At 29.1% G+C, this 24,485-nt stretch overlaps 1 protein-coding gene across 4 annotated transcripts in view; it reads right to left on the bottom strand.

Annotated features, from left to right (window-relative positions):
* Window positions 1-1,105: 1,105 nt before the first annotated feature.
* The window catches only part of LOC101236662 (protein eyes shut homolog), a 54,400-nt gene continuing 31,020 nt past the window's right edge, over window positions 1,106-24,485 (bottom strand). For 3 of the 4 annotated variants that reach the window (XM_065796386.1, XM_065796383.1, XM_065796384.1), the window contains 4 exons: window positions 15,115-15,249; window positions 14,834-14,917; window positions 3,178-3,281; window positions 1,106-1,683 (listed from right to left, as the gene is read on the bottom strand). In XM_065796386.1, coding sequence (XP_065652458.1) covers window positions 1,526-1,683; window positions 3,178-3,281; window positions 14,834-14,917; window positions 15,115-15,249 — 481 coding nt within the window. In that variant the 3' untranslated portion in view covers window positions 1,106-1,525. Of the gene's footprint in view, window positions 1,684-3,177; window positions 3,282-6,250; window positions 6,497-14,833; window positions 14,918-15,114; window positions 15,250-24,485 lie in introns of all 4 variants that reach the window. The other variant, XM_065796385.1, reaches the window with a different exon arrangement.

Raw genomic sequence — 24,485 nt, 5'->3', positions numbered from 1 at the left:
TTAATATTGCAGATTTTTTTTGTTTAATATTTCGAAAATTCAAAATTTATCGACGGATTTTAAATTTTATATCAATTTTATAAAATTTTAAAACTGTCGATTAATTTTAACAAATTAATTTTCACTTGGTTTAATGAAGTGTGAAGTAAAAGAAATTTTTTTAAAATGGAAACCACATTTAGAACAGAAGCAACAATAAACATATTTGAGGAATACTGTTACCAGACTCTGGTCGTCGCAATTTTCAAAATTTGGTATTAACATAATCCAAAATTGCACCATTTCTGGAAGTTATCTATCTTAAAAGCATTTAACACTGTGTACTTGCTTGTTGAACAAGCTTTATTTTTGTGGGTGTTGACAGAATATTTTCAAAATCAGGTTATAACTGAACAAGGTAGTGGTTAAAAAACTAGAATTCGTTTAAAGTTTGTATTTTTTTTTGTTTAAATGTTTTTACTAGGATGTAGCTTACCAGGCTTGAAAACCACAGTAAAATTGAGCTTCTTTTTAGGGATAAATTTAAAAATTAAACTGTTTAGCTAAAGACCTACTGTGTTTAATTAAATAGTTTAATTTAAAAAAGTCGAACGAGTTTTGTATAAAAGTTTACTTTTGTCAAATAATTTTGTAAAAGTAATTAAAAATTTTATTACAATTTTTGAAACTAATGTCAACAACAATAAAAAAACAGCCGTAGACGCAAAGCAAAACAAGTCTTTCCTTATTAACAAAAAGTTCATAAACAATATATACATACATTTATATATATAACAATATACACACACTAAAAAAAAAGGTAGAAATTACTACCTTAGGGTAGGATATGTGATATACCCTTAGTAAGGTATAATTTTCTACCTTTTAAGGTAGAAAATTATATTAAAAACAACTATTTTTCATAGAATTTTCTAACTTAAAGGTATAATTTTCTACCTTATAAGGTAGAAAATTATACCTTACTAAGGGTATATCACATATCCTACCTTAACTAAAAATTTCTACCTTTAATTTTTAGTGTGTACATACATATACACTGATTTAATATTTTTAAGGTCTCTAAAATAAATTGTAAAATTTACAATACGCGAAAAAAGTACGTCGATAATAGACTCATTTTTCTTTTAAATTTAAATTATGATAGACTTACATTTTTCATTCTAATATAGACTATATATAAATTATGATGAAAACATTATAAATTATGTTGAAAAATATTACGCCATAAATATTGAAACACATTTTACAGTTGAATTTTATATTCAGCTATAATTCATCTGTACAAGGCTTTTCGTTTTTGCTCACTTCGCGTCTTTTTGTTTAACTTTAAGAGATAAATAAAACCAAAAATTGTATCGGATACGTCTCGTGTTTGAATGGATACGTAAAATTAAACCGAAATTAGGACCAACATGTTAGGGCACAAGATCATAATTGTAAACCCTAGTCTGCAATCGAGGTGATCAGTGTAAATATTCAGATACGATACACACTTAAAAACAAAATCTACGGACCTTTAGCAGCTCTAACTACAAGGCTTTACATTTTTACCAGAAGCAATTTCCTTATCGGCAAAGTTAATAAAAGAGGCTTCGTTAGATAAAGTAACATTCGCAATACATCCAACCCATCCTTGCATGAAGCGATGGCCAGAAAGCGCATATACATCTCCAGGTAAGCCTCCTAATTAAAAAATTGTTTACTAAAATATTGCTGTCACATTTATTAGGTAGTAGACAAACGACTTTTGATTGTGTAAACTTTAATTTACGCTTATTAAAAAAAAAAATTTTAAAGTGATTACAAAAAATACAAGAATTGAGTATCAAAAGTGTCTATAATTATTTTTTTTTTAAACATTTATGCAAGTTAAAACAAACTCAATCAAGGACGGTTGTTTGGTGCCTATTTAACAACCAATAATAAAAATATCTATATATTATTGCTTATTGAAAGATAAAAACAGAAAACTAATTTAACCTTTGCATAAGTGAATGTAATTTATTTGAAGTAATATTACAAAGGATAACTTACTTATTATTTTAGATAAGTAAATTATCTAAAGATTATCTTACTACAAGTGATAATTACTCACGCCAATAAGCAATTATTAAGAAATTAAATTAAACTTCTTGCACAGTAGATATCTTAAAAAAACTTCAAAACGGGCCTTTAAATTATCCGTTTCATGGAGATATAGCAGCAAATTCAAACTTGGATTTTTATTAAAAAGTTTTTCATACCTTTTTTAAGGAGTTTATATTTGAGAAAAGGTACTTGTAATTATATCATTTTTCAATAAATAAATGACTCAAACTTTTGCAAGACAGTTAAAGGTCTTTTTCGTGATCGTAAACGGCACATCATCATTTTTTATCGGCTTTCGTCGTTTAAGACAGAGCATTGCTTGATTCTGTTAAGTAATGTGATTATCTCTACGAAATCCGTAAATTCTAGTTCCAAATCGTTATTTTTATTACTGTACCAGCCATCACTTGGAATCTTTGACCTGATTACTTGCAATTTTTGGATTCTGAATCGCATTACTGCTGTCTGTTCCCAATATCAAATACATTGATCATTTACTTTGATGCTAGAAAATTTTCATTTTCAATTATTATCAAAAATGATGAGATGCTATAAAAATATTTTTCAAATGATGGTATTTTGAAGCAGATATACCCGTAGTAACTTCTTCTTCTAGCAAAAAATTAAACTGAGTGTTGCAAAAAGCGAAAATTATTATTCTAAAAGTTTAACCTTTACATCCAAGTGCCACAGTCAGTCTAAGAGAGGTATCCGTTTATGAAAGATTCCACTGAATTACTTACTTGGAGAAACAAAAAAAAAGTTATATTTTTTTTCACATTAAAAACTCTTTTTTTTTATTTTAAAACTCTTTTGTGAAGAAAACTGAATTTTTGTACTCGGTTGTGCATAGTGTTTAAAAACCTATTAAGAAAACATTGTAACTTAATTTTTTTCATCTAGCGGTAACTCTGTTCATTCCTTGTTACCCTAACCCTATTCCGTCAAAGATTGCATAAAAAAACATAAAAGTAATTTAAATATATTTGTAAATATCACAACTTTGAATTTAATTTTTGCGGTCACATTTAACTCAGGTTGAATAGTTTATAGAAAATATTATACTTAACAGAATAAAATTTTACTCACCAATATATATGTATCCATCTGTGTCGAATGAAACTTGGGCTGAATGACTCACTACCAAATCTGGTTTATTCAAGTTGATCCAGACAAAAATAGCATTGCCATTTCTTTAAAACATAATATATATATATATATATATATATATATATATATATATATATATATATATATATATATATATATATTATATATATATATATATATATATATATATATATGTAAATATACGAAGACCTCAGTGAAAAAACCGGCGTTGTCACATTTAAAAAGTATTGAGAAAGTATTTGTTGATCATTAATAAATGTCTTTATTTAAAGCAAAGAAAAAAAAAATTTTGTATAAAAAATTACAAAATGTTTTATTTTGAATAAATTTTAAATAAAATAATTATAATATAAATTTTTTTAAATTGCTTAGTTTCATTTGCTTTAAATAAAGACTTTTATTAATGATCAATAAATAGTTTCTCAATACTTTTTAAATGTAACAACGCCGGTTTTTCCGCTGAGGTCTTCATATATATACGAATAATTATATGTACATAAATATATATATATATATATATATATATATATATATATATATATATATATATATATATATATATATATATATATATATATATATGTAAATATAAATACATATATATGAATAATTATACGTATATAAATATATATATATATGTATATATTTATGTATATATATATATATATATATATATATATATATATATATATATATATATATATATATATATATATATATTTATATAAAAGCAGTACGCCAATAAGTAATTTATTATGCTAAAAGAATTAAATTTGTGTCATGCTGTAATGAAGCCATTTTCGACATTACCTGATTGCAAAAATAGGAAAAAATGGTGCAAAGAGCATTTAAGTATTCAATGAAACGATAAAAAAATTATCTCTAACGAAATTGTTAACGGAAAAAACATGGAATTGATTTATGATGGCTCTGTCGGCATATCCGGGCTATTCGGAAAGAAATATAAATAAGTTAACTTGTTTTATAGTAAATTGCAATCGCAAAAATCAGTTACTTCAGATTGAACTAAGTTCAAGCTATACTTTTATTCAAGATTTGACAAATTATACTTTATAATCAAGAAGTGAAGTCATTTTTCGACTCCTTTCCAAATAACCCAGACATCGGGGCTATTTGGAAACGCAGAACTATATGAATTAATAATCATTATATAAATTATTATAATACCGATGTTTTTAAATAAATCAATAAAGAATGATATAAAAATTTGTCGTTACGAAGTTTTTTCGTTACGAATATTTTCCATATTATACTCATATATTTCCAGTTAATATATATATATATATATATATATAATATATATAATAAAAACAAACAAAAATCCTAATAAAAACTATGTATATCAAAAACAACTAGAAAAGCATGAAGCATGACAGGTTTGAAAAGCATAACAATTAAAGGTTTCGTCTAAATTTGAAATGTTTGATTTTCTTTCAAAAAGCGCCTCATCATTCTATTCTAACAATTAAAAAAAATCGCCCCCACTTTCAATTAGATGAGCTTATTTAACTATTATATCTTTTCTTATAAAATCCGAGTCTTTTTTTAGCAAATAAATCTTTTCCCTTTTTTTTTGCTCCAATAGAAGCTTCGTTCAAAATCTTTAATAATAACAATAAAGTGTGAGTTATGGTAATTATTTTTTATTAGAACAGTTTCACCAATGCAATATAATTTAGTTTCTTTAACGTTTATTTTTTTAGCTTCTAGCTAAGAAAAGGCTTTTTGCAACAATATCAATGATGATAATCTTGCTCTTTTATTTGGGGTACAGAAAATTCTTCGCTAGGACCAGCTATCTCTCTTATAATGTCAAAGGAAGCAGTTACATTTTCTGATATTTTTTCTGATACAAAGTTTATTAATTCTTCAATTTTTGACCTTCTTCGGACTAACAGGAAATATTTGAAACAAAATATCCTTGGAACTGATTCCTTTTTCTAGTGATACATAGCATTGTTTACATCTTTTTTGAGACTTTTATTTCAAATTGTCATTTCACATATCATTTAACATGTATAATAATATATTGGATTTATAGAGTTCCTCAGCTTGGTTGCCGACATTTGACAGTGGTAATCTTGACTTTGGACAATCTTTATTTCAAGGATATATGCTACACTTTTTTAAACGAGAAATTTTGTTTTTTTGGAGATGTTTTCCATTAACTGAGACTAAGTGGAAGACATGTGGAAAAGAAGATTTTAATAAAGTTTTTTGTTTCTTCAATCTTGTTTCTTCCACTCAGTAAGTATCAACTTCAATAATGCTTTAAGGGAGCAAAAACATCAACATCTAATGGCTGTAGTAGATGAGTAAAAAGGACAGATAATTGTGATATCATACTCTTCACAGGAAATTTTCAATTTTTTTAGAGAAGTGTGATGATAATTTGTCACCAATCATAATTTTATTTATTTCTTTGTTTTGTATATATTGAATAATTATTTTGCAAAACTAGTCTTCAAAAAGCAAAAATTATCAAACCAAACACTTTTACTTCTGTTATAAATAGTTTTATCAGGTCCACCTTCCATCCAAGTATCCCGCAAATGATTAATAAACAACGCAAATGGGTAAAATAGCACCATTAGCAGTTCCAACAAACATTAAACTTGTTGAGGCTTTAAAAGTCTCTAAAATTCTTTTAGGATACTTAGAGCCTCGTTGATAATTCTTTCAAGATACTTTGAGCCTTGTTTTTTGGTTCCAGGATCATCGCACAAGTTAAAAAAAACATTTATAATAAACAATTTAAATACATTTTTAATACTTTTTTCAAGATTATTGAAAAAGTTATCAGTTATACTATACAAATTTTTCGCTGTATCTGTAGTAATATTGGTTGCATATCTATTTGACAAAAAAATGTTTATTACGTTTTAAAAAACTTGCTGCCAATGATTTTTATGAAGGTTATCTTTAAGAAAGTATTCTTGCATCCAGTCTTATTAAATATCATTAAGCCATATTTTTTAAATCTAATAAAAGAAAATGGAAAAAAACTCACTGATAATTTTTAAGTTGTAAACAAAACTATTTTCCTCCTCAACACTAAACATCTTAGATCGACCTACTGTTTTATGACCATTTTCCATCCTATAGTTTCTACTCAGAAAGTGTGAGTGTTTTGCTTTGCACTAAATAAACAGCCTTTTGCTGATCGCCTTTATTATAACTGTTGCATGCTTTAAATACATTGCTGTTTCTGACACATTTATTGCTTCTTTTGTATTCTTTGACCATTTATTATATTCTAAATCAAATATAGTATATACATATATGTATAATATATAGATAATAGGGTGACAAAAAAAAATCAAAGTGTTTGAAATTGGACTCTCAACTCCTAAATGCGTTCCTTTAAACTTAAAAATAAACTATGCAACTATGCAATATCTTTTTAACTAAAAAACAAACTATGCAAAATATTATCAAGATAACTTGATAATATTTTGCATAGTTTGATATTAAGATATCAATGGGTTGCTCAACAATTGTGGACTTTTGCATACCTGGAACTTAAGATCTTTAGAATGTTTTGTAAAACATATTGCAATCCAGTTTCATCATTCGCCAAAATTTTTGTGTAATCTGAAACAAGTTTTACTCCTCTTTCTGCTGTGTCATTTTTCATAGCAACTTTCATAAAATTAACAACTTTATGTGGTTCCTGGTATTTGATTGCTGTACTCTATGTGTCTGGGCAATTTTCTTTCATAAATGTCCATTTATTCCAACCATTTCAAATACATATTTTGATCTCTTTGTTACAAAGTCATTCCAAATTGATCTGATGAAGTTTTTCTTAAAAAAATTATAGGCAGTTGCAAAAACTCTTTAATTGCCGCGAGATTCCTTGTTCTGTTCCTTGCAGCGTATTTACATCAAATTATACAACTGATGGTACAAGCAAACCATACACTTTGAGAGCTGCATCAGTTAAGACCGATGATTCAGAATTAAGTTTACTCCACTGATTACAAAATCCTTGAAACAACTTAATCTCTGGACCAATACATAATCCAAAACAAGTTTTGTCGACATTGGATAAAATCCCTTTATGAACATGGTGTTGACAGGCTGTGTATAATAAAGACTTTCCAATTAATTTCTCCAGCAAGGTACAAGCACCTGAATGTATGCCTGTGTTGCTTGAAATACTATCAAAACAGAGTGCCACAATTTTGTCATATGAAATGTTCCAAACTTTTAAAGCTTGTTTGCTTGCATAACTCATTTGTTCACCAATGCCTTAATCCAGTTTTGGGACTGACAACAGTTTTTCAACATCACATCTTGTCACTATTATGGGCAGTTGGAACTTCTTTAAGATTTTCAATACATGTACATTAAAGATATTTGTATGATGTAGAAAAATGTTCTGGTTCTTTGATTTTGTCTACAATTTGTCAAGGGGCACTTAACCCTTGACAAATTGTAGACAAAATCAAAGAACCAGAACGATTATAAATATTTAAACAATCAAGAGCTGAACAAAATGCTAAAGTAATCACTTGCTTTGTTTCTGCCTCTTCACTCTTTTTTTAGTTTCAATTTTTTGCTGTAATAAAATTAAGTCATCTAGTTCATTATCAGTACCCTGAGAGGAGTCTGATTCTGTCAAAACTAGGTCTGTGACTTCTGAACATGTTCCTACTCCTCTTCTTTTAAGCTCTTTTGTTTCTCTTTCTTCATTTGCTTTTTTTCTATCTAAAATATGCTGTTCTTGTTTGAACAATTCACAATCAACTGAACTCATTTAGCCTTTTCTTCTTTCTCTTTGTAGTATAAGAAAAACCTTGTCTTCATGAGCATTAGTTTTTCGATTTCTTGAGAAAAAGTTTCTTCATTGTTTGCTGAGTCTCTGTTTTGCGGCCTTTACTCTTTCTCAGCTTTTCATTTTTCTCAACAAGATTTTTAACATGTGTTATAACATGGTAGTGTTGTTTTGTTGGAATTCTAGCATTTTGTCAAAAGTCCATAACCTGCTCTGTCACGATACCTGCACTTTCTCTTACATTGTTATCATTTTTAAAGAAAAAAAAAAGTTTCTAAGGCTTGTCTTTTAGATGGCAATTTTTGCCCTGTGTTTACAGCAGCAGCTTGAGCAATACACCACACATAACATTTGTTATTTCAGGATAATGCATAATAAGGATAATTTCAGCAGTAGTGCAATACTGTTGCAATAAATTAACTGGATGATGATATATTACACTGGATGATGATATATTACACTGGATGATGATATATTACACTAGATGATGATATATTACACTGGATGATGATATATTACACTCGATGATGATATATTACACTCGATGATGATATATTACACTCGATGATGATATAGTACACTGGGTGTTCTAAATGCCAGCTAACTAACTTCATTTTTAACTTAATAATTTTCTGAAAAAATAACAATGTGTATTATGCATAATGCCTCAAAAGATAACAAATAATAAAATACTGATAACATTCTTATCTTAATTAGTAAAATAGAAGAGATAAATGATAAAAAATGAAAAATGTTGTTTTGAGCAACCTCATAAAACTGGGCTGAGCAACCCCTAAACATCCACAGATTATATCTAAAGTTTCCCTTTATGTTTTGAGTTAATTTTTATATACAATACTTGAGTAAAGATACCCTTGTTGTCAAGTATAGTATATATATATCAATTTATATCTAAAGTTTCCCAATATCATTTTTTTATTAAATGAAACCAAATAAATTTTTGTAATGCATTTATTTGTCACTATAATATATATATAAAGCACTCTATTTTGTAGAATACATTTTAAAGTTGTTTAAATATATATATATATATATATATATATATATATATATATATATATATATATATATATATATATATATATATATATATATATATATATATATATATATATATATATTATATATATATATATATATAATATAGGATAAACAGCACAGTTATTGAAAACTACAGATCTTATTTAAAAAAAATAAGAATAGATTTGAAAAAACTTGTACAATATTGTCATAGATGTCTCCATAAACAATTTTGCCATGCGTATAATCCCTTCTTTACTGGCTAACTCAGCAATATATATGTCAAAAACATGTTTTGTTGTGCTGAAGTGTGTGCATTACAATAGCGAATTTTAAGTGTATGAATTTCAAACAACCCTAATCCACACGGTTGACCTAAAAAACTACAAGGTTTTATGTTGTGTCACCTAAACAAAGCTTTTTTTACATAAGAGATTTGTTTTATAAAAATAGAATATAGCATTTTTAAAATCAGAAAAAAGTGTCACAAATGGGGTAAATAGGTAAATTGAGGGGCCTGATGCCCATTTGACTATTTTAGACACCCATTGCAAAAAATATATAAATTAAGACATTTGTCTTATAAAAAAAAAAAAAAAAAAAGTTTTTTAAACTATAAAAGTTGGAACAAAGTGCTAAAGATCACAAAGGGCACAAAAAAAAAAAACTGAACCATTTTAGATGCCAATTGTAAGAAAAAGTTATTAATTTATGGTATTTGTCTTATACAAATAGACATAAGTGTTTTAAAATCAAAACAAAAAACTAAGTTTCACAAATGAAGTAAAAAGGTAAAATTGATGAGGCCCTAAATCCATTTAAACATTTTAGATGCCTGTTACCAATAAAGACTTCAAGCGCTTGAAAAAACCATATCAAAAAAAATCTATATTTACAATACTAATTTATATTTGTTACACAATCCAAATATACATTAATTCATTTTCCTGCACTTTAGAGAGGAACATGTCAAAGTTAAAGATAAGTAAGTTAAAGTCTTCTTTCAATGAAACTAATGACAGATGATAACAGAATGAATAGCTTCTCCACACTGTTCAGCAAACTTAGCTAGGCCACAGTTATTGTGTTCGACAAAGGGCTGAACAAGACACAGCAAAATGTGAAACTTCCAGCTTAATAAACATTTTTTTCCAAGAGCTAGTGCAAGCTCTTGGGTAGAAAAGAAAGAATTTTTAAACACAGTAAATGACATTTTATACTCTGTCGAAAAAAATTTGACCAAAACAGGAATCTTTTACTACTAAAGTCTTTTAAACACTGAATTATAGGTCTCACTTAAGGATCCTGAGATGTTACTACTTTATAAAGTTCATACAGGTTTACCAGGATCTTGTTAGAATTATTTCTGACCCAACCTCTACCTTGATACCCTCTCTGAAGAACACTTAGTTTTCAGCCAGTCATCAAATTCAGGCCAAATATCCATAAGTAGACATCCTAAAGTAAATACAACTTTAATCAAAAGATGTAATTCAAAAGGTGGTGAATTAGAGTATCTGGATTCTTTTCTAGATAGAGAATCCTTGGATGTATCACATTCATATATTGTTGCATGTTGGATTTTTTTTGCATAACATATTTTCCATTGCGCAATAAATGAAGCTTCTTATGTTTATTCTTGTAACATTTAAGTTACAAACAATAAGTCTTGAGCACATGTGAACACGTTAAACATTAAGCGGAACTTAATACAAAGGTCTAGAGCAAGTTATTGAACAACAAAATCCAAAAATCTCAGATCAGAATTTTCAACAAGTGTGCCTTTAACAGTTTACTGGGACGGCAAACTTATGGAAGATTTGACATCTTGTTTTCAAATCTTGATTTCACATGTGTTAGTGTTGAGCAATTATGGGGCGTTCCAAAACTATCAACCAGAACATGTGAAGCACAAGCATGTGCAGTTATAGAATGTTTGGAAGCTTGGGGTATTGGAGATCAGGTGGGCGGCATTGTGTTTTGACACAATAGCATTAAACACTGGTCATCATGTCAGTGCATACTCATTAATTAAGCAGAGACTCAATAAAGATTTTATGCTTCTAGCCTGTTGTCACCACCTGATGGAACTTATGGTTGGGGCTTCATTTAAAAAGACTACAATTAGTACTTCTACTGGACTAGAAATACTCATTTTTAAGAGGTTCAAAGACAAATGTCTTTTTTGAATGTATGAATCTTGAAAATTTCCAGATTGCCTCTTCAGATCCATGTATGGAATTTGTGGTCAAACCATTTCGTTCTGACATCCTGGAATTTGCACAAAAACATTTAAAATGTTAACAGCCACAAGGTGACTACAAAGAGTTCCTTGAGCTTTCAATTATATGTTGATGTTCTTTTTTGAGGAGTGCGATTTTTAATGCCTGGAGCCATGAACCAGGTGCAATTGGTATCAAAAGTCATTTATGCGATCAAAATGTGGCTGTTCCACCGCCAGTTTAACATGACAGCATCAGAAGAAAGCGGTATCTGAGATCTGGCTATGTTTTCAGTGATTATTCACCTTAGAGTCTGGACAACTGCACTATTAACAGTTGAGGCACCTCTGAATGACTTCCGACTCATGAAGCAACTTCTGTGTTGCTTCATGAGTCGGAAGCAAGCATATCCACATTTGGATATGCTTGCTATCATGAAAGTAGTAGTTCAAGATCATTCATCAAAAAGACCAAACATAAAATCCGATTTCTGATATCTGTGTTTCTTGGTGAACGAGGTCCAGAACAGCTCTGCCAAATAATTCTAAAAAACTGTTCCAGTATCTGAAACTTCCTGAGTCCTTGCTTTCTAAAGTACCTTCTCCATGGGAAGAAGACAAAGCCTCCCACCGAGCATTACATGTAGTAAAAAGTCTAGCTGTCGTCAACAATAGGGCTGAGCAAGGTGCGGTCCTTATTTAGGATTTTAATAAAAAGTTAACCAAAGACAAGCATCAACTTCAGCTTCTTCAAATTGTCAACGAGCATTGCAGACTATTTCCATATTGCACAAAAAGAAAAGTGAAGCAAACAGTATTGAGTGAAATCTCACTCTGAAACAACCATATCAATGCTTTGGACTATGAGTGTTTAAAGTTTAGAACTTCAACTTAAATTTACATTTTGCATTATGACTAGTTATTATTAGTTATTATTTTCATTTTTTTATCTGAAAATAAGTTAAACAGTCATTAAGTCATTGAAAGCTGAAAATAAGTTAAAAACAAAACTGAAATTGTCCCACAGGTAGAAACTTCAAGGTTTGAGGGCCACCACTAAATATTTGATTGGAATGATTTTTTGCATAGTTTATTTTTTTCATATTTGTCACAGAAAAAGACATGGTGCCAGAAGATGATTTCAAAATTTTTATTTTTAAGGCCCACCTTAATAAATATATTATTAAGGTGGGCCTTAAAAATGAAAGTGTATATGTAACTGTTTAGAGACAAAGTTCTTCAAGTTTTATTCATCACAAAGTTCATTATTTGTACACGAAAACTAAAAAATTAATCAAAAGTATTAAAAAAAGTTGATTTCTTTCTCGACAAAACAAGTGCAACTCGACAATACCAAGCTGTATTTTGCTATCAACATTTCTTGGCGAATCCTTTGTTGTCAATCACAGCCTTGCATCTATGAGGCATAGATTCGATCAGGTGATAAACGACACTTAGTGGACTCTCTGCCCAGGCCTTTTGGATTTGTTCAAACAGTTGATCCTTATTACAAACACCTTCACAATTAATTCTGCGGTTGACGATCTCCCACAGGTTCTCGATAAGGTTGAGATCCGGAGATTGAGGCAGCCTTTCCATCACCGATAGGTGGTTGTCTTGAAACCACTGCTTGACAACTTTTGCAGTGTGTTTCGGATCATTGTCGTGCTGAAAAACCCATTTTATTGGCATATTCCAATCAGCATGAGGTAACATAACATCTTTCAGTATATTTTTATACATGAAACGGTCCATTATTCCATCGTTTTGATGTATTAGACCTAGACCGTTAGCAGAAAAACACCCCTAGAACATTACATTGCCTACACCATGTTTTTCACCACTTCTAGAGAATGACCATTACATTGCCTACACCATGCGTTCCACCACTTCTAGAGAATCCTCTCTAGAAGTGGTAGAACGCGGTCTTCCAACTATTTTATCAGCTGCCAACTTCCCTGTAGAACGATATTTGGAACATAGTCTTGATACGGTCCATTTTTTCACGCGATATTTATCACAAATACTTTTTTGTGACATTCCACTTACATAATTGCCAATAATTTTTTTTCTTAGTTCCAATCCAAGACTGTCGGGAGCCATTTTTGCACTTGAAGTCATAAAAATAATAAAAATAAATAATCACGCTTTTCAAGGCTTACCGTGTTACATTGACCTTGTGATGATACAATAATGCTCTGTGGAGCACAACGTCTTGGTTGGATGTGGACTGCATTGATGTAATGAAACACTTGTTGTATTTCACTTCTTGTATTGATGTTCTTCGATAAAACACTTTGATAAAACTCACTTCGATAAACTGTCTTGATAATACTGACTGATTGACTTCCATATACTGACTGAAATACACGTCGATTTACATGTCTCTTATATAGCAAAATGAACCTGTGTGAATCTGATCTGAAAGATTCTAGATGCTTCTTTTCGATGCTTCTGGAAGCTTCTGGATGCGTCTGGATGCTTCTGAATGTTTCTGGATATTTCTGGATGCTACTGGATGCTTCCAGATGCTTCTTCTGGAAACTTCTGGAAGCTTCTGCATGCTTCCGTGACGTTGACACGGACCAGACTTAAGAAAATGAAACAAACTAAAAAAGTTGCACTTGTTTTGTCCGCTGCCAAATGGCACTTGTCAACGAAATTCTGCCTGTGTGCTGTCACCTGTCAGCTGATTGCTCATGTCATGGCATGCTATGACTCCAGACTCCTGAACTGTTTGCTGTGGTAGTATAGTTCATTTTGTTTTTAAGACATGTAAAATTAGGAACACTTTTTAGCATTGTTCGATGTTGGTTGCAAATGTTTTTCCAATACTGTATATATATATATATATATATATATATATATATATATATATATATATATATATATATATATATATATATATATATATATATATATTTATATATATATTTATATATATGTATATAAATATGTATTTATATATATATTTATATTTATAAATATATATATATATACATATATATATATATACATAAATATATATATATATATATATATACATATATATATATACATATAAATATATATATATTTATATATATATTTGTATATATATATAAATATATATATTTATATATATATATAGATATATATATATACATACATATATAAATATATATATATATATTTATATATGTATATATATATATATATATATATATATATATATATATATATATATATATATATATATATATATATATATATATATATATGTGTGTGTGTGTGTATACACAAAGCTCAGAATTAGGAAAAATGAGGTCGGCAATAATTTGGAGACCTCAATCTTTTAGAAATTGGCATCAGGTTGACAAAAAAAAATTGATACAGATATTACCATAACACAGAAATGAGGTTGGTAATTTTTTGCTGACCTCAAACACTTTTAGGTTAACAGTTAGGTCGGCATTGCCAAATGCTGATACTAATTCCAAGGGCTTTATATATTTATAATATAACTGTTATTTTCTAATGTGTAAAATAAGAACTTATAACTTAAACAAAACCTCAAAATATGTATCCTATGATAAGTCCCATCATTAAACTGCTGCTCAGTTGAAGAAGAAACTTCCTTACCATCTATCATGTACCTAAAAGCAACAAACCTGATAACAAACAATAGTTTAATAAATAGTATAACTAATATGAAGCAGAAAGATTAGAATTCAAAACCTTTTATACAGAAAATTAATTGTTAGATAGTAATAGAAACATCAACTTTTTTGGTTAAGTTTGTTGTTTGTTTGTTTAAACTACTTCTGTTTATTAAGAATCAATTTTGTTGTACCTGACATTAATAGTACCATTATACAACCCCACTGAAATCATATCTCCATAATCATCCTGAAGACGCCCGTACCAAAATAAAAGACCATCATTAGTACTACGGAATGATAGTGCAAAACTGTTATGTAATGATGCTCTATAATTGCAAGTAGTTACAAGTAAATATTTTTTAAATAAAAAAAAGATGCTTTTAAATTATTTTACTTAAGAACAAACATTTAGTCTTTTCATTTTTAATTGTAAAATTGAAAATTTTAAAAGTAAAATAAACAAAACAATTCTTATTCTATAAATAAAGTATAACACTTTGCAATAATTCAAAGCTTTTAAAAATCAATTTTATATCCAGACTTTAATCCCATATGTATTAACTACCATATGTTTGACTAAGTAATATATAGGTTTTAATAAAAGCAACATATAAAATACCAACAACTATAAACAAAAAAAGCTCCTATCAATATTAAGTTTTTAGCCAACAATATTTTATGAAAAAATTTATCATAAATATTAGATCGGGAAACCAAAAAATGTAATTTATATATATATTTATTCTGATTCACTCCCACGCATCCACTATTAAGTTAAGAGTTACTAGAAAACAAAGAATGGAGTTAAAAAGCAAGAAAACAGTGTCAGGTATAGATGCAACTTTATGATAATGGGAGAGAGGCCTGAGCTTGGGAGATAAACCTGGTCCAACTATACTTACAATTGATTACAAGAGAAAGAGCATCATTAGAAAAACCAGCCTAAATATGACAACAGCATTACTTACAAGGATAAATGTATAGAAACATAAATTGTAGAAGTGGAGATTGAATTAGTAGCAGATGCTAACATTTCGATCAACTGTATATACGGTTTCCATGAAAGCTCAAAAGTGAATGATAATCCAAAAAAAGGTAAGGAAGAAGACTCATTAAGAGGGTTACCATACATTAATATAGAAATGTGGACAGTATTAAAATAGTGATTTGCAGTAAATACTGAGTTTTTTTTAGAGTTAAAATTTACAAGCCACTGCGAGCCTCAATCTGTTATGAAAGTGAGATCAAATTCAAGATTGGCTGCCTGTTCTAATTAATCGAAAAGAGTAAACTTTTTGTCAAGACATGAGAATAAAGTCGAGTCATTAGCAAATAGTGCCACTTATATGCAAAGTTGTCAGGAAGATCATAGATGTAGATAAGAAAAAACAAACAGGACCAAGGATAGAACCTTTTGGTATCCCATTAATTAGTGGAAATGAAGAAAAATGTTTGAGGATGACTTTAATAAAGCTGTTAGAAAAAAATGAATTGATTATCTCAAAAACTTTTCAGACATCTAATGCAGCTAACTTATGGAGAAAATCAGCATGCCAAACATTATCAAAAACTTTAGATATGTCAAGAGCAATAGCCCTTGCTGACTTTAGTCCACAATAGAATCTTACAGTCAGCAATCAACAAGTCAGCCATAGAAAAAGAAGATTGAAACCCATATTGGTTGTCATACAGTAAGTTATTTGACTCATTATGGGATGTTTGAAAATTTGTAGATCAAAGACTCAAAGACCTTGCTAATAATGGAGAGAAGACTGATCGAACGATAGTTGGAGGGATCAAAATGTTCTCAAGAGTTATTAAAAATTAAAACCACAGATGCAAATTTCCACCAGGCAGGAAAATAAGATTGTCAAGCACTTGTTATATAGTTTTAAGAGAATTGAAGAGAATTCTGGATTATGACAGAAATGTTGTCTGGACCACATGCCATAGAAAAGTTTAATTGAGATATGAACTTAGTAATAAATGCTGGAGTGCTTTGAATGTCTAAGGATGGATTAATCTGTTTAACTAGAATGACAGTAAAAGTATGACCATAACATTTAAGAGCCGAATTAGAAGAAAAGTCCTCTCCAAATAGTTCAAGCTTATTCTTGGTTGAGGTCAAAAGATTAGTATTATGAATTAGAAATAGAATGTGTTAGACTTAAATTTGTTAATGACACTGTAGGATATTTTCAAAAGTTACTTGAGCCTAACTTCTGAAAAACAAGATTTGGTAAACAGGAAATAATGGAGCTTAGCATCAAGCAGCACCTTTTTACATTGGTTTCTTGCAATAATAAATAGATGTTTGTTTTTAAAACAGTTATTCTTTTGAAGAAGATGAAAACATGAATACAATTAAATAAAGCAACTGTGCAAAAAGGTGAAAACCATGTAGGAAAACAAGGTTTGACTTGAAACCAACAAGAAGGAAAAAAACCTTCCATATGTGCCTAGATCCATGAGGCTGCATAGGAGCCATATTTATCATCAGCCCAAGGACAAAGAAAATTACAAAAAGAATCCTAGTCAGCATTAGGGTAGTAGCAAGTAGTACATGGAAAGGGTGAGTCCAAAGAAGAAGTAAAAGAAGAAAGATTTATAGAGATCATTGCATTATCTAAAAGGAGAACAAAGAGAAACTGAACACAGGCTAGCGTCAGAGACAAGACTCAAGGATGGTAAGTGAGGTAAAGTTAATTGAGTAAAAGATTAAGAAATACAAAAAATTTTTAGGGTTATTGTTATTAAATTTTGTATTTCAAAAGATTATTCGCAAAATATCATTCGCAACCGGACTTAAAAACCGGCTACCTTGGTGGAACACATACAGCCATAGGAGCCTCAGAGAAGAAGGAGAAAAGATTATATTAGAGTAACAGTTAGCTAAACACTATATAAGTGTTGGACCAGTATAAAAGAACAAAAATCCAACAAGAATTTATTATTAATTGTTTAAGTATATTTTACGAATAACATATTGGATCAAAAGGGAGGGGGTGAGTTGAACTTGGTGCAGAGCCAAATGTTAAAAAGCAATAGGTATCCAAAATTACAAAGCGCTAAAAGATTGGATAAAAAACCTACAGGAATAGAAAGGTAATATGAAACAATTAAGGCAGTGTAAAAAATGTGTTAAATTATCAGTTTTAAAATTATTTTTTTTTATTTAAATTTATTTTAATTTCCCATTTTGTTAGTTTTGCTTTCATTGTTTTTGAAACTTAGTTTTTTTCTACAAAATAAATAAATGCCTAATATAATAAAACTTGCAAACAGCGGTGACCAAGTTGTCTAGATAAAAAACATATACATGGACAAGCAAGACAAAAAACCACACACGTTTCCTGGGAAGGCTTGAGATAAGATTCAACTGATAGAAAGTTACTTTAAAGATCACAAATATTTTTGAAAGGTATATTATTATATAAAGGTATATTAAGGTATATAGCAGTTAGAGGGTGGTAATGGTTTTTTATTTTTATTATTTTTTGTTACTTTAGACATGGTTTTAGTTCAAAAAAAACTTGACTTGTTCATAGATAGAGCACAAAATCCCAAGCAATAAGCTATGCAACTGTCTCTAATTAAATTAAAGTCGTGACAGGGACACCATTTATGCACATTATGGCATTGTTAATACTCTGATATTTTACAGCTCTTGATGAAATCAGCCTCTCTGAGAGCCACTACAGAGTTGGGGAAAACCTACTACCAGCCACCCTCAGAATCATTAAACTGAGTTTTAGAGCTGTACCCTCAGTTCACAGAATCAAATCACAGAAAAAGTTCAATCAAAATTCTATGAGTAGAATCATAAAGTTGCATTCGTCATCCTATGCAGAAAAAAACATAACACAAATTTGCATTCATCATCCTATGCAGAAAAAAACGTAACACAAATTTACATCTTTGTCAGCCTAATAGTTGATAAAGGGGTGCAAGGTTTACTCCTAAAGAATTTGTCGAGTAGGCCTTCTACAAGACAATAGCAAGATCCAGGTAACATCTGCCTAAGATAAGGATTTTTATTGAGACACCATCTCTAGCCTTTACTCAACTAAACCCCCAAAGGCAGAGGAGTTTTAGCTGGATGCAGTTAATATCTGCCCAAGATGAGTATTTTTTATCTAGACACCATTTCCAGCCTTTACTCAATCAATAGCCACAGGGCAGAGGATTTTTAGCTGGATACAGCTAACATCTGCCTAAAATGAGTATTTTTAATGAGACACCATTTCTAACCTTTACTCAACCAAGAGCCCAAAAGCAAGGGAATTTTTTATAGCCATTGTCTAAAAAAGTTGGTGTTTATTTTTTCTATCCTTTGCCTGAAAAAACAAACCTTACAAAGCAGCAAAGTATGAGGGTAGCTAGCACTGGGTTACATAATACCAGTAGCAGGGTGATCATGATGATCTGGAATCTGACCTGGAGTAGTTGAAAGAAGTTACTCTCTGAAAGCATTACTTTAAAATTGAACAAGACATTTTGGAAATGCTTTACTAAAAACATTACATTTAATAGTGAGTTAAAAATTAAGATGAGCGTAAGTTTTATAGTTGAAGTCACTAGTTGGTAACTGAGCTCACACAACATCATAGATTTAAGCAAAATACATACATGCATATAGGAACTTATGGACTAATGAACATTGTGCCAGAATGAGCACAAACATACAAATAGCAGCTTACGGATGAGTCAACACAGTGGCAGAAGTTTAGACAGAACACTAACATACATATATCAAATTACAGCTAACTCAGTAACTATATAATGACACCTATATTATGTAAGTTTATGTATACAAGGCTCAAATTAAGCGTTTTGCAATTGCTTTTCACACTTTCGCGATTATTTTTTTAATAATCCTTACCTAAATTATATATATATATATACATATATATATATATATATATATATATATATATATATATATATATATATATATATATATATATATATATATATATATATATATATATATATATATATATATATTATATATGAAGAGCTCATTTTCAAAACGCTGTAAATCCATTTTTTGGGTTTTGAGTAAATCGAACTTTTCTCCTGCATAAAGAAATTAAGTATTTTGGAATAAGTTATTATTGATTTAGTTAAACATGTACTTTATTAATAAGACTATAATGTCTACTGAAATCGAGCGGTATGAAATCGATGTATATTTTCAGTGGTTATTTTTGTTTTGTTTCAAAACGCTGTATATCCAAGTATTATTTATTAACAAAACGCTTTATATCCATTTCATTAATAAAATATATCTATTAATGAAACATAATATTATTTTATTATGCATTCTAAGATCTACCTTAAAATTTTGTTCTCCTTTAATATAAATCAGCAACTTTTTTTAAACAACTCACAAGTGCAACTATAAAAATATATAAGGTGTTAATGAGTATTTTGTCTTGTATTCAATAACGTTAATAAAAAAAAAAAAAAAAAAATCATGTTATGCTGGAAATTTTTTTAAATATTTGTATCTTAAATTAAACATGTTTACAAAATTCACAGCTAAAAAACATTTAAATCAAATTATGAACTATCTTCTTCACTAAGGCTAGCATTATCTTCAGTGGCATTACAGAGTAGTGTTTTGTACATACTAAGTATTCTGCCTTCTGCTCCTACAAGACTGAGAAGAAGAAAAACATCGTCTTTCACAGTTATTTAATTCCAAACGTTGCGGTCGAAATGTCTCCCATTTCTTCCGTTTTTTAAGGATACTGTGCGATTTTGGCTCAGAATGGTAACTAAATGCAACTACTTCGAGCTTGTCTGAATTTATAAGAAGTTTTTTTGCTTCACTGATTTTAAATGTTTTTTTGCTCATGACTTTTTGAATCTGATTTGAAGTCATGTGCTGACCAATTCTGCCCGTAAACCATAACTTTTCCATGCCGGCTAAGTATGTTTAAGTATTCATTAGGCTCAAAAACTTGGTCTCTTTTTTTAATATCTAGCTGAACTCGACCAAACACGCGATCAGCTGGCAGATATGAGTGACCTCGTTCTGGAAAAGTATGTGTAATCTGCAGTTTATTAAAATATTGTTTTCTTAGACCTAGAAGCATATATGTCATATTTATGTTTTTATTCTGGCCATAGCATGCATCAGAAAACAATCGAAGTGACGAGGCGTTGAAACATTTATTTTTTTAAACATTTTTAAGTAGATGTTCTATAGCTGAACAGATCATATTCGAATCTTTCCTATTTTCACACTCCATCCAAGTAAAAAAATATATATCGTTAACAGACTGAGACTTATCACCTTTATGAATAACAACACCAAGGACATAAAAATAAAGCTGTCTAGAATAGTAGGCTTCTCCGATTGATAATTTTGGTAGTACAAGGTTCTCCAACATGTCAAAACAGATAGTGATCTCATTGGGATGAATATCATTGAGAAGACTATAAAATTTTCTAGCTTTCCTTCGATGAAGAATGAAAAGAGCAGTTTTAAATTTTTTTTGGTTATCAGTAATATTTTGGTTTTTCATAGCCAACTTATATGTTTGACATGTAGAGCATGTATCTGTTGCAGGGTATCCAAAAGGTAAATTGAAATGATTCATAAATACCCCATAATAATAATGGTAGCCTACAGTAGCTACAGTATAAGCATTGTTTTTATCCAAAAAAAAGTTCGTACATCCGCTTTACATTTAAATCAGAGGGCAAATATTTACGTCCTGGAGCACCTTTTCTTCCATAATGACTTGCTCTGCAATTAAAAGACTGAATATGGTTTTTAATAACTTCTTTCTTATAAGAAAAAGCTATTTTCTTCCTGTCTCCTCCTCTATTTTCAGGTCTGGTTGTTCCATGTTCATATCAGTGTCTTGCAATTCTTAAAACTCTATCAGGTTTTATGGCTGGAATAAATTAATAAAATATTAACTTTTACTCATTAATTTTTTTTTAACAAAATATACATTATATTTCTGAATTAAAAGTAAAGTAATTTTATACTTACACAATCCTGAACAAAATGAAGCTTGGCAAACTCGTATTTTAATTCCCTCGCAGCATAAAAAGTACTCAATACTCATATTTCTTAACTTTATTCGATTATTATATTTCACTCTGACTCTTTTAACACTGATTATATTAAGCATTGACAGTATAGTAGCATCTTGTGATACTTTATTTGCAATACTATAGAATTCTGTATGATGTTTTAGCAAATTATCCTTTGTTATATCTCAAGCCTGAAATAAGTCAATCAATAAATAATTATTTTGCCATAAACACAAATTATACCAAGTAATCTTACATTGTGTATAATAAAACTTTAAACTCATAACTAAATTATAATTTCAACATACGAAGATCATTAAATTAAAAAAACTCACTTTGCAGTAACCTGAAACATGATTACATGATATAGTAGGAATTTTTCCTCCGCTTGAATGTCTAAATAACTTATTTTTCTCTCTTGCAGAGCATTGTTTTTTTTTTTTTCGTGATTTTAACGTTGACATAACACTTTCATCTAAACCATCCAAATCAGCCATCTTTATTATTATTATTTAAATATGACTATTGCGCTTGCGTGGAGTTAACTTTATATAAGCACGGATTGGTCAAAAAAATATACAGCACATTGAAAATAAACTAAAAAAATTATACAGCGTTTTGAAAATAAATAATTTTTAGAGCCTAATTTAAAAAAAAAATTTAAACCTAATTAATTAGTTACAAACATGACTTAAAAATATCTAACTTTCTCTTCAAAATTATCCACTTAACGCAGTTTTTTCGAAATTGGCGCTTACCGCGTTTTGAAAATAGGCTTTTCATATATATATATATATATATATATATATATATATATATATATATATATATATATATATATATATATATATGTATATATATATATATATATATATATATATATATATATATATATATATATATATATATATATATATATATATATATATATATATATATATATATATATATATATATATATATATATATATATATATATATATATATATATATATAGAACTCTTCTATGTTGTCAGAAAGTTTTTTCCATATTTTGTTGACAAAAAGTAAAAATTAAAATGCAAGACCAGAATTTTTTTTTTTATTAATTGATAGACTGCCTGCCCCAACCAAACCCTCAGTCGATGTAGCAACACTCCGTTGCGGGTCAGGCTAAAAGATAGTAGGTGTAGCAGCACTCCGTTGCGAGTCAGGCTATTTGTCAGTCGACATAGCAGCACTCCCTTGTGAGTCAGGCTATTTGTCAGTCGATGTAGCAGCACTCCCTAGCGAGTCAGGCTATAAGATAGCCGATGTAGCAATACTCCGCGCATGATTTACAGTAAAAAAAATTAAAATAAAACATTTTATCAAAAAAAATAAAAATAAAAACATTGTTTATATTGTTAAACATATAAATAAAAACATTGATTATATTGTTAAAAACATTCAGAATGTTTTTAAAAAACATTCAGAATGTTTTTAAAAAACATTCAGAATGTTTTTAAAAACATTCTGGTCAATTAAATTTGCGTCTTTGTGGTTTTTTTAAAAAACGATTAATTTCTAATTAAATTAATGGTTTTAACTTTCTGACAACACGCAAATGTTGGACGAAAGTTAAAAGTAATTAAAAGTGATGTATGTGTTGGCGTAAGAATCATTTTTTTCCTTCCGCTCTTCCCAAATGCAACAAACTATAGAACTATATATATATATATATACACATATATATATATATATATATTTATATACATATATATATATATATATATATATATATATATATATATATAATATATATATATATATATATATATATATATATATATATATATATATATAACCCTCGGAATTAGGAAAAATGAGGTTGGCAACAATTTGCCGACTTTAATCTTTTTGAGGTCGGTATCAGGTTGGCAATAATTATTTGATACAGGGTGGGCCAAAAGTCACTGAACCATTTCAATTTTAAATAACTTTTTTATTTTAACAGTTATATGCATGAAATTTTAGTATCATAACGTTAAGGCGATGGAAATTGATTTTCTATCACAAATTTAATTTTTTTCTTATCACAAATTTAATTTTAGTAAGCTTTAGAAACTTTATCGTTAAGTATGAAAAATAACATCCTGCATATGCCTTCCATTTTCTGCTTCACAAATTGCAACTCTTTCGATTACCTCTGCCATAACCTTTTCCAAAGTTTCTGGGCTTATTTCTCTTATTTCTCAAGTGATGTTTTCCTTTAGATCTATTAAAGATTGCGGCTTGTTGGCATAAACCTTTTCCTTTAGATATCCCCACAAGAAAAAGATGGCCAAGAATGAGATGGCCAATTGACATCACCAAATCAAGAAATAATTCTTCCATTAAAACGTTGCCGGAATAATTGCATGCTTTTTCTTGCAGAATGAGCTGTTGCTCCATCCTGCTGGAACCACATTCCAACTCGATTTTCAATTGCTGGCCATAAGAAATTTTGAAGCATCGCTCTGTACCTCTCTCTTGTCACAGTCACAGC

This window comes from Hydra vulgaris, chromosome 04 (assembly GCF_038396675.1).
Source record: "Hydra vulgaris chromosome 04, alternate assembly HydraT2T_AEP".
In the NCBI taxonomy this organism is placed as follows: Eukaryota; Metazoa; Cnidaria; class Hydrozoa; order Anthoathecata; family Hydridae; genus Hydra; species Hydra vulgaris.
Note: the sequence above shows the minus strand (reverse complement) of the source record. Positions and strands in the feature narration are given on the sequence as shown.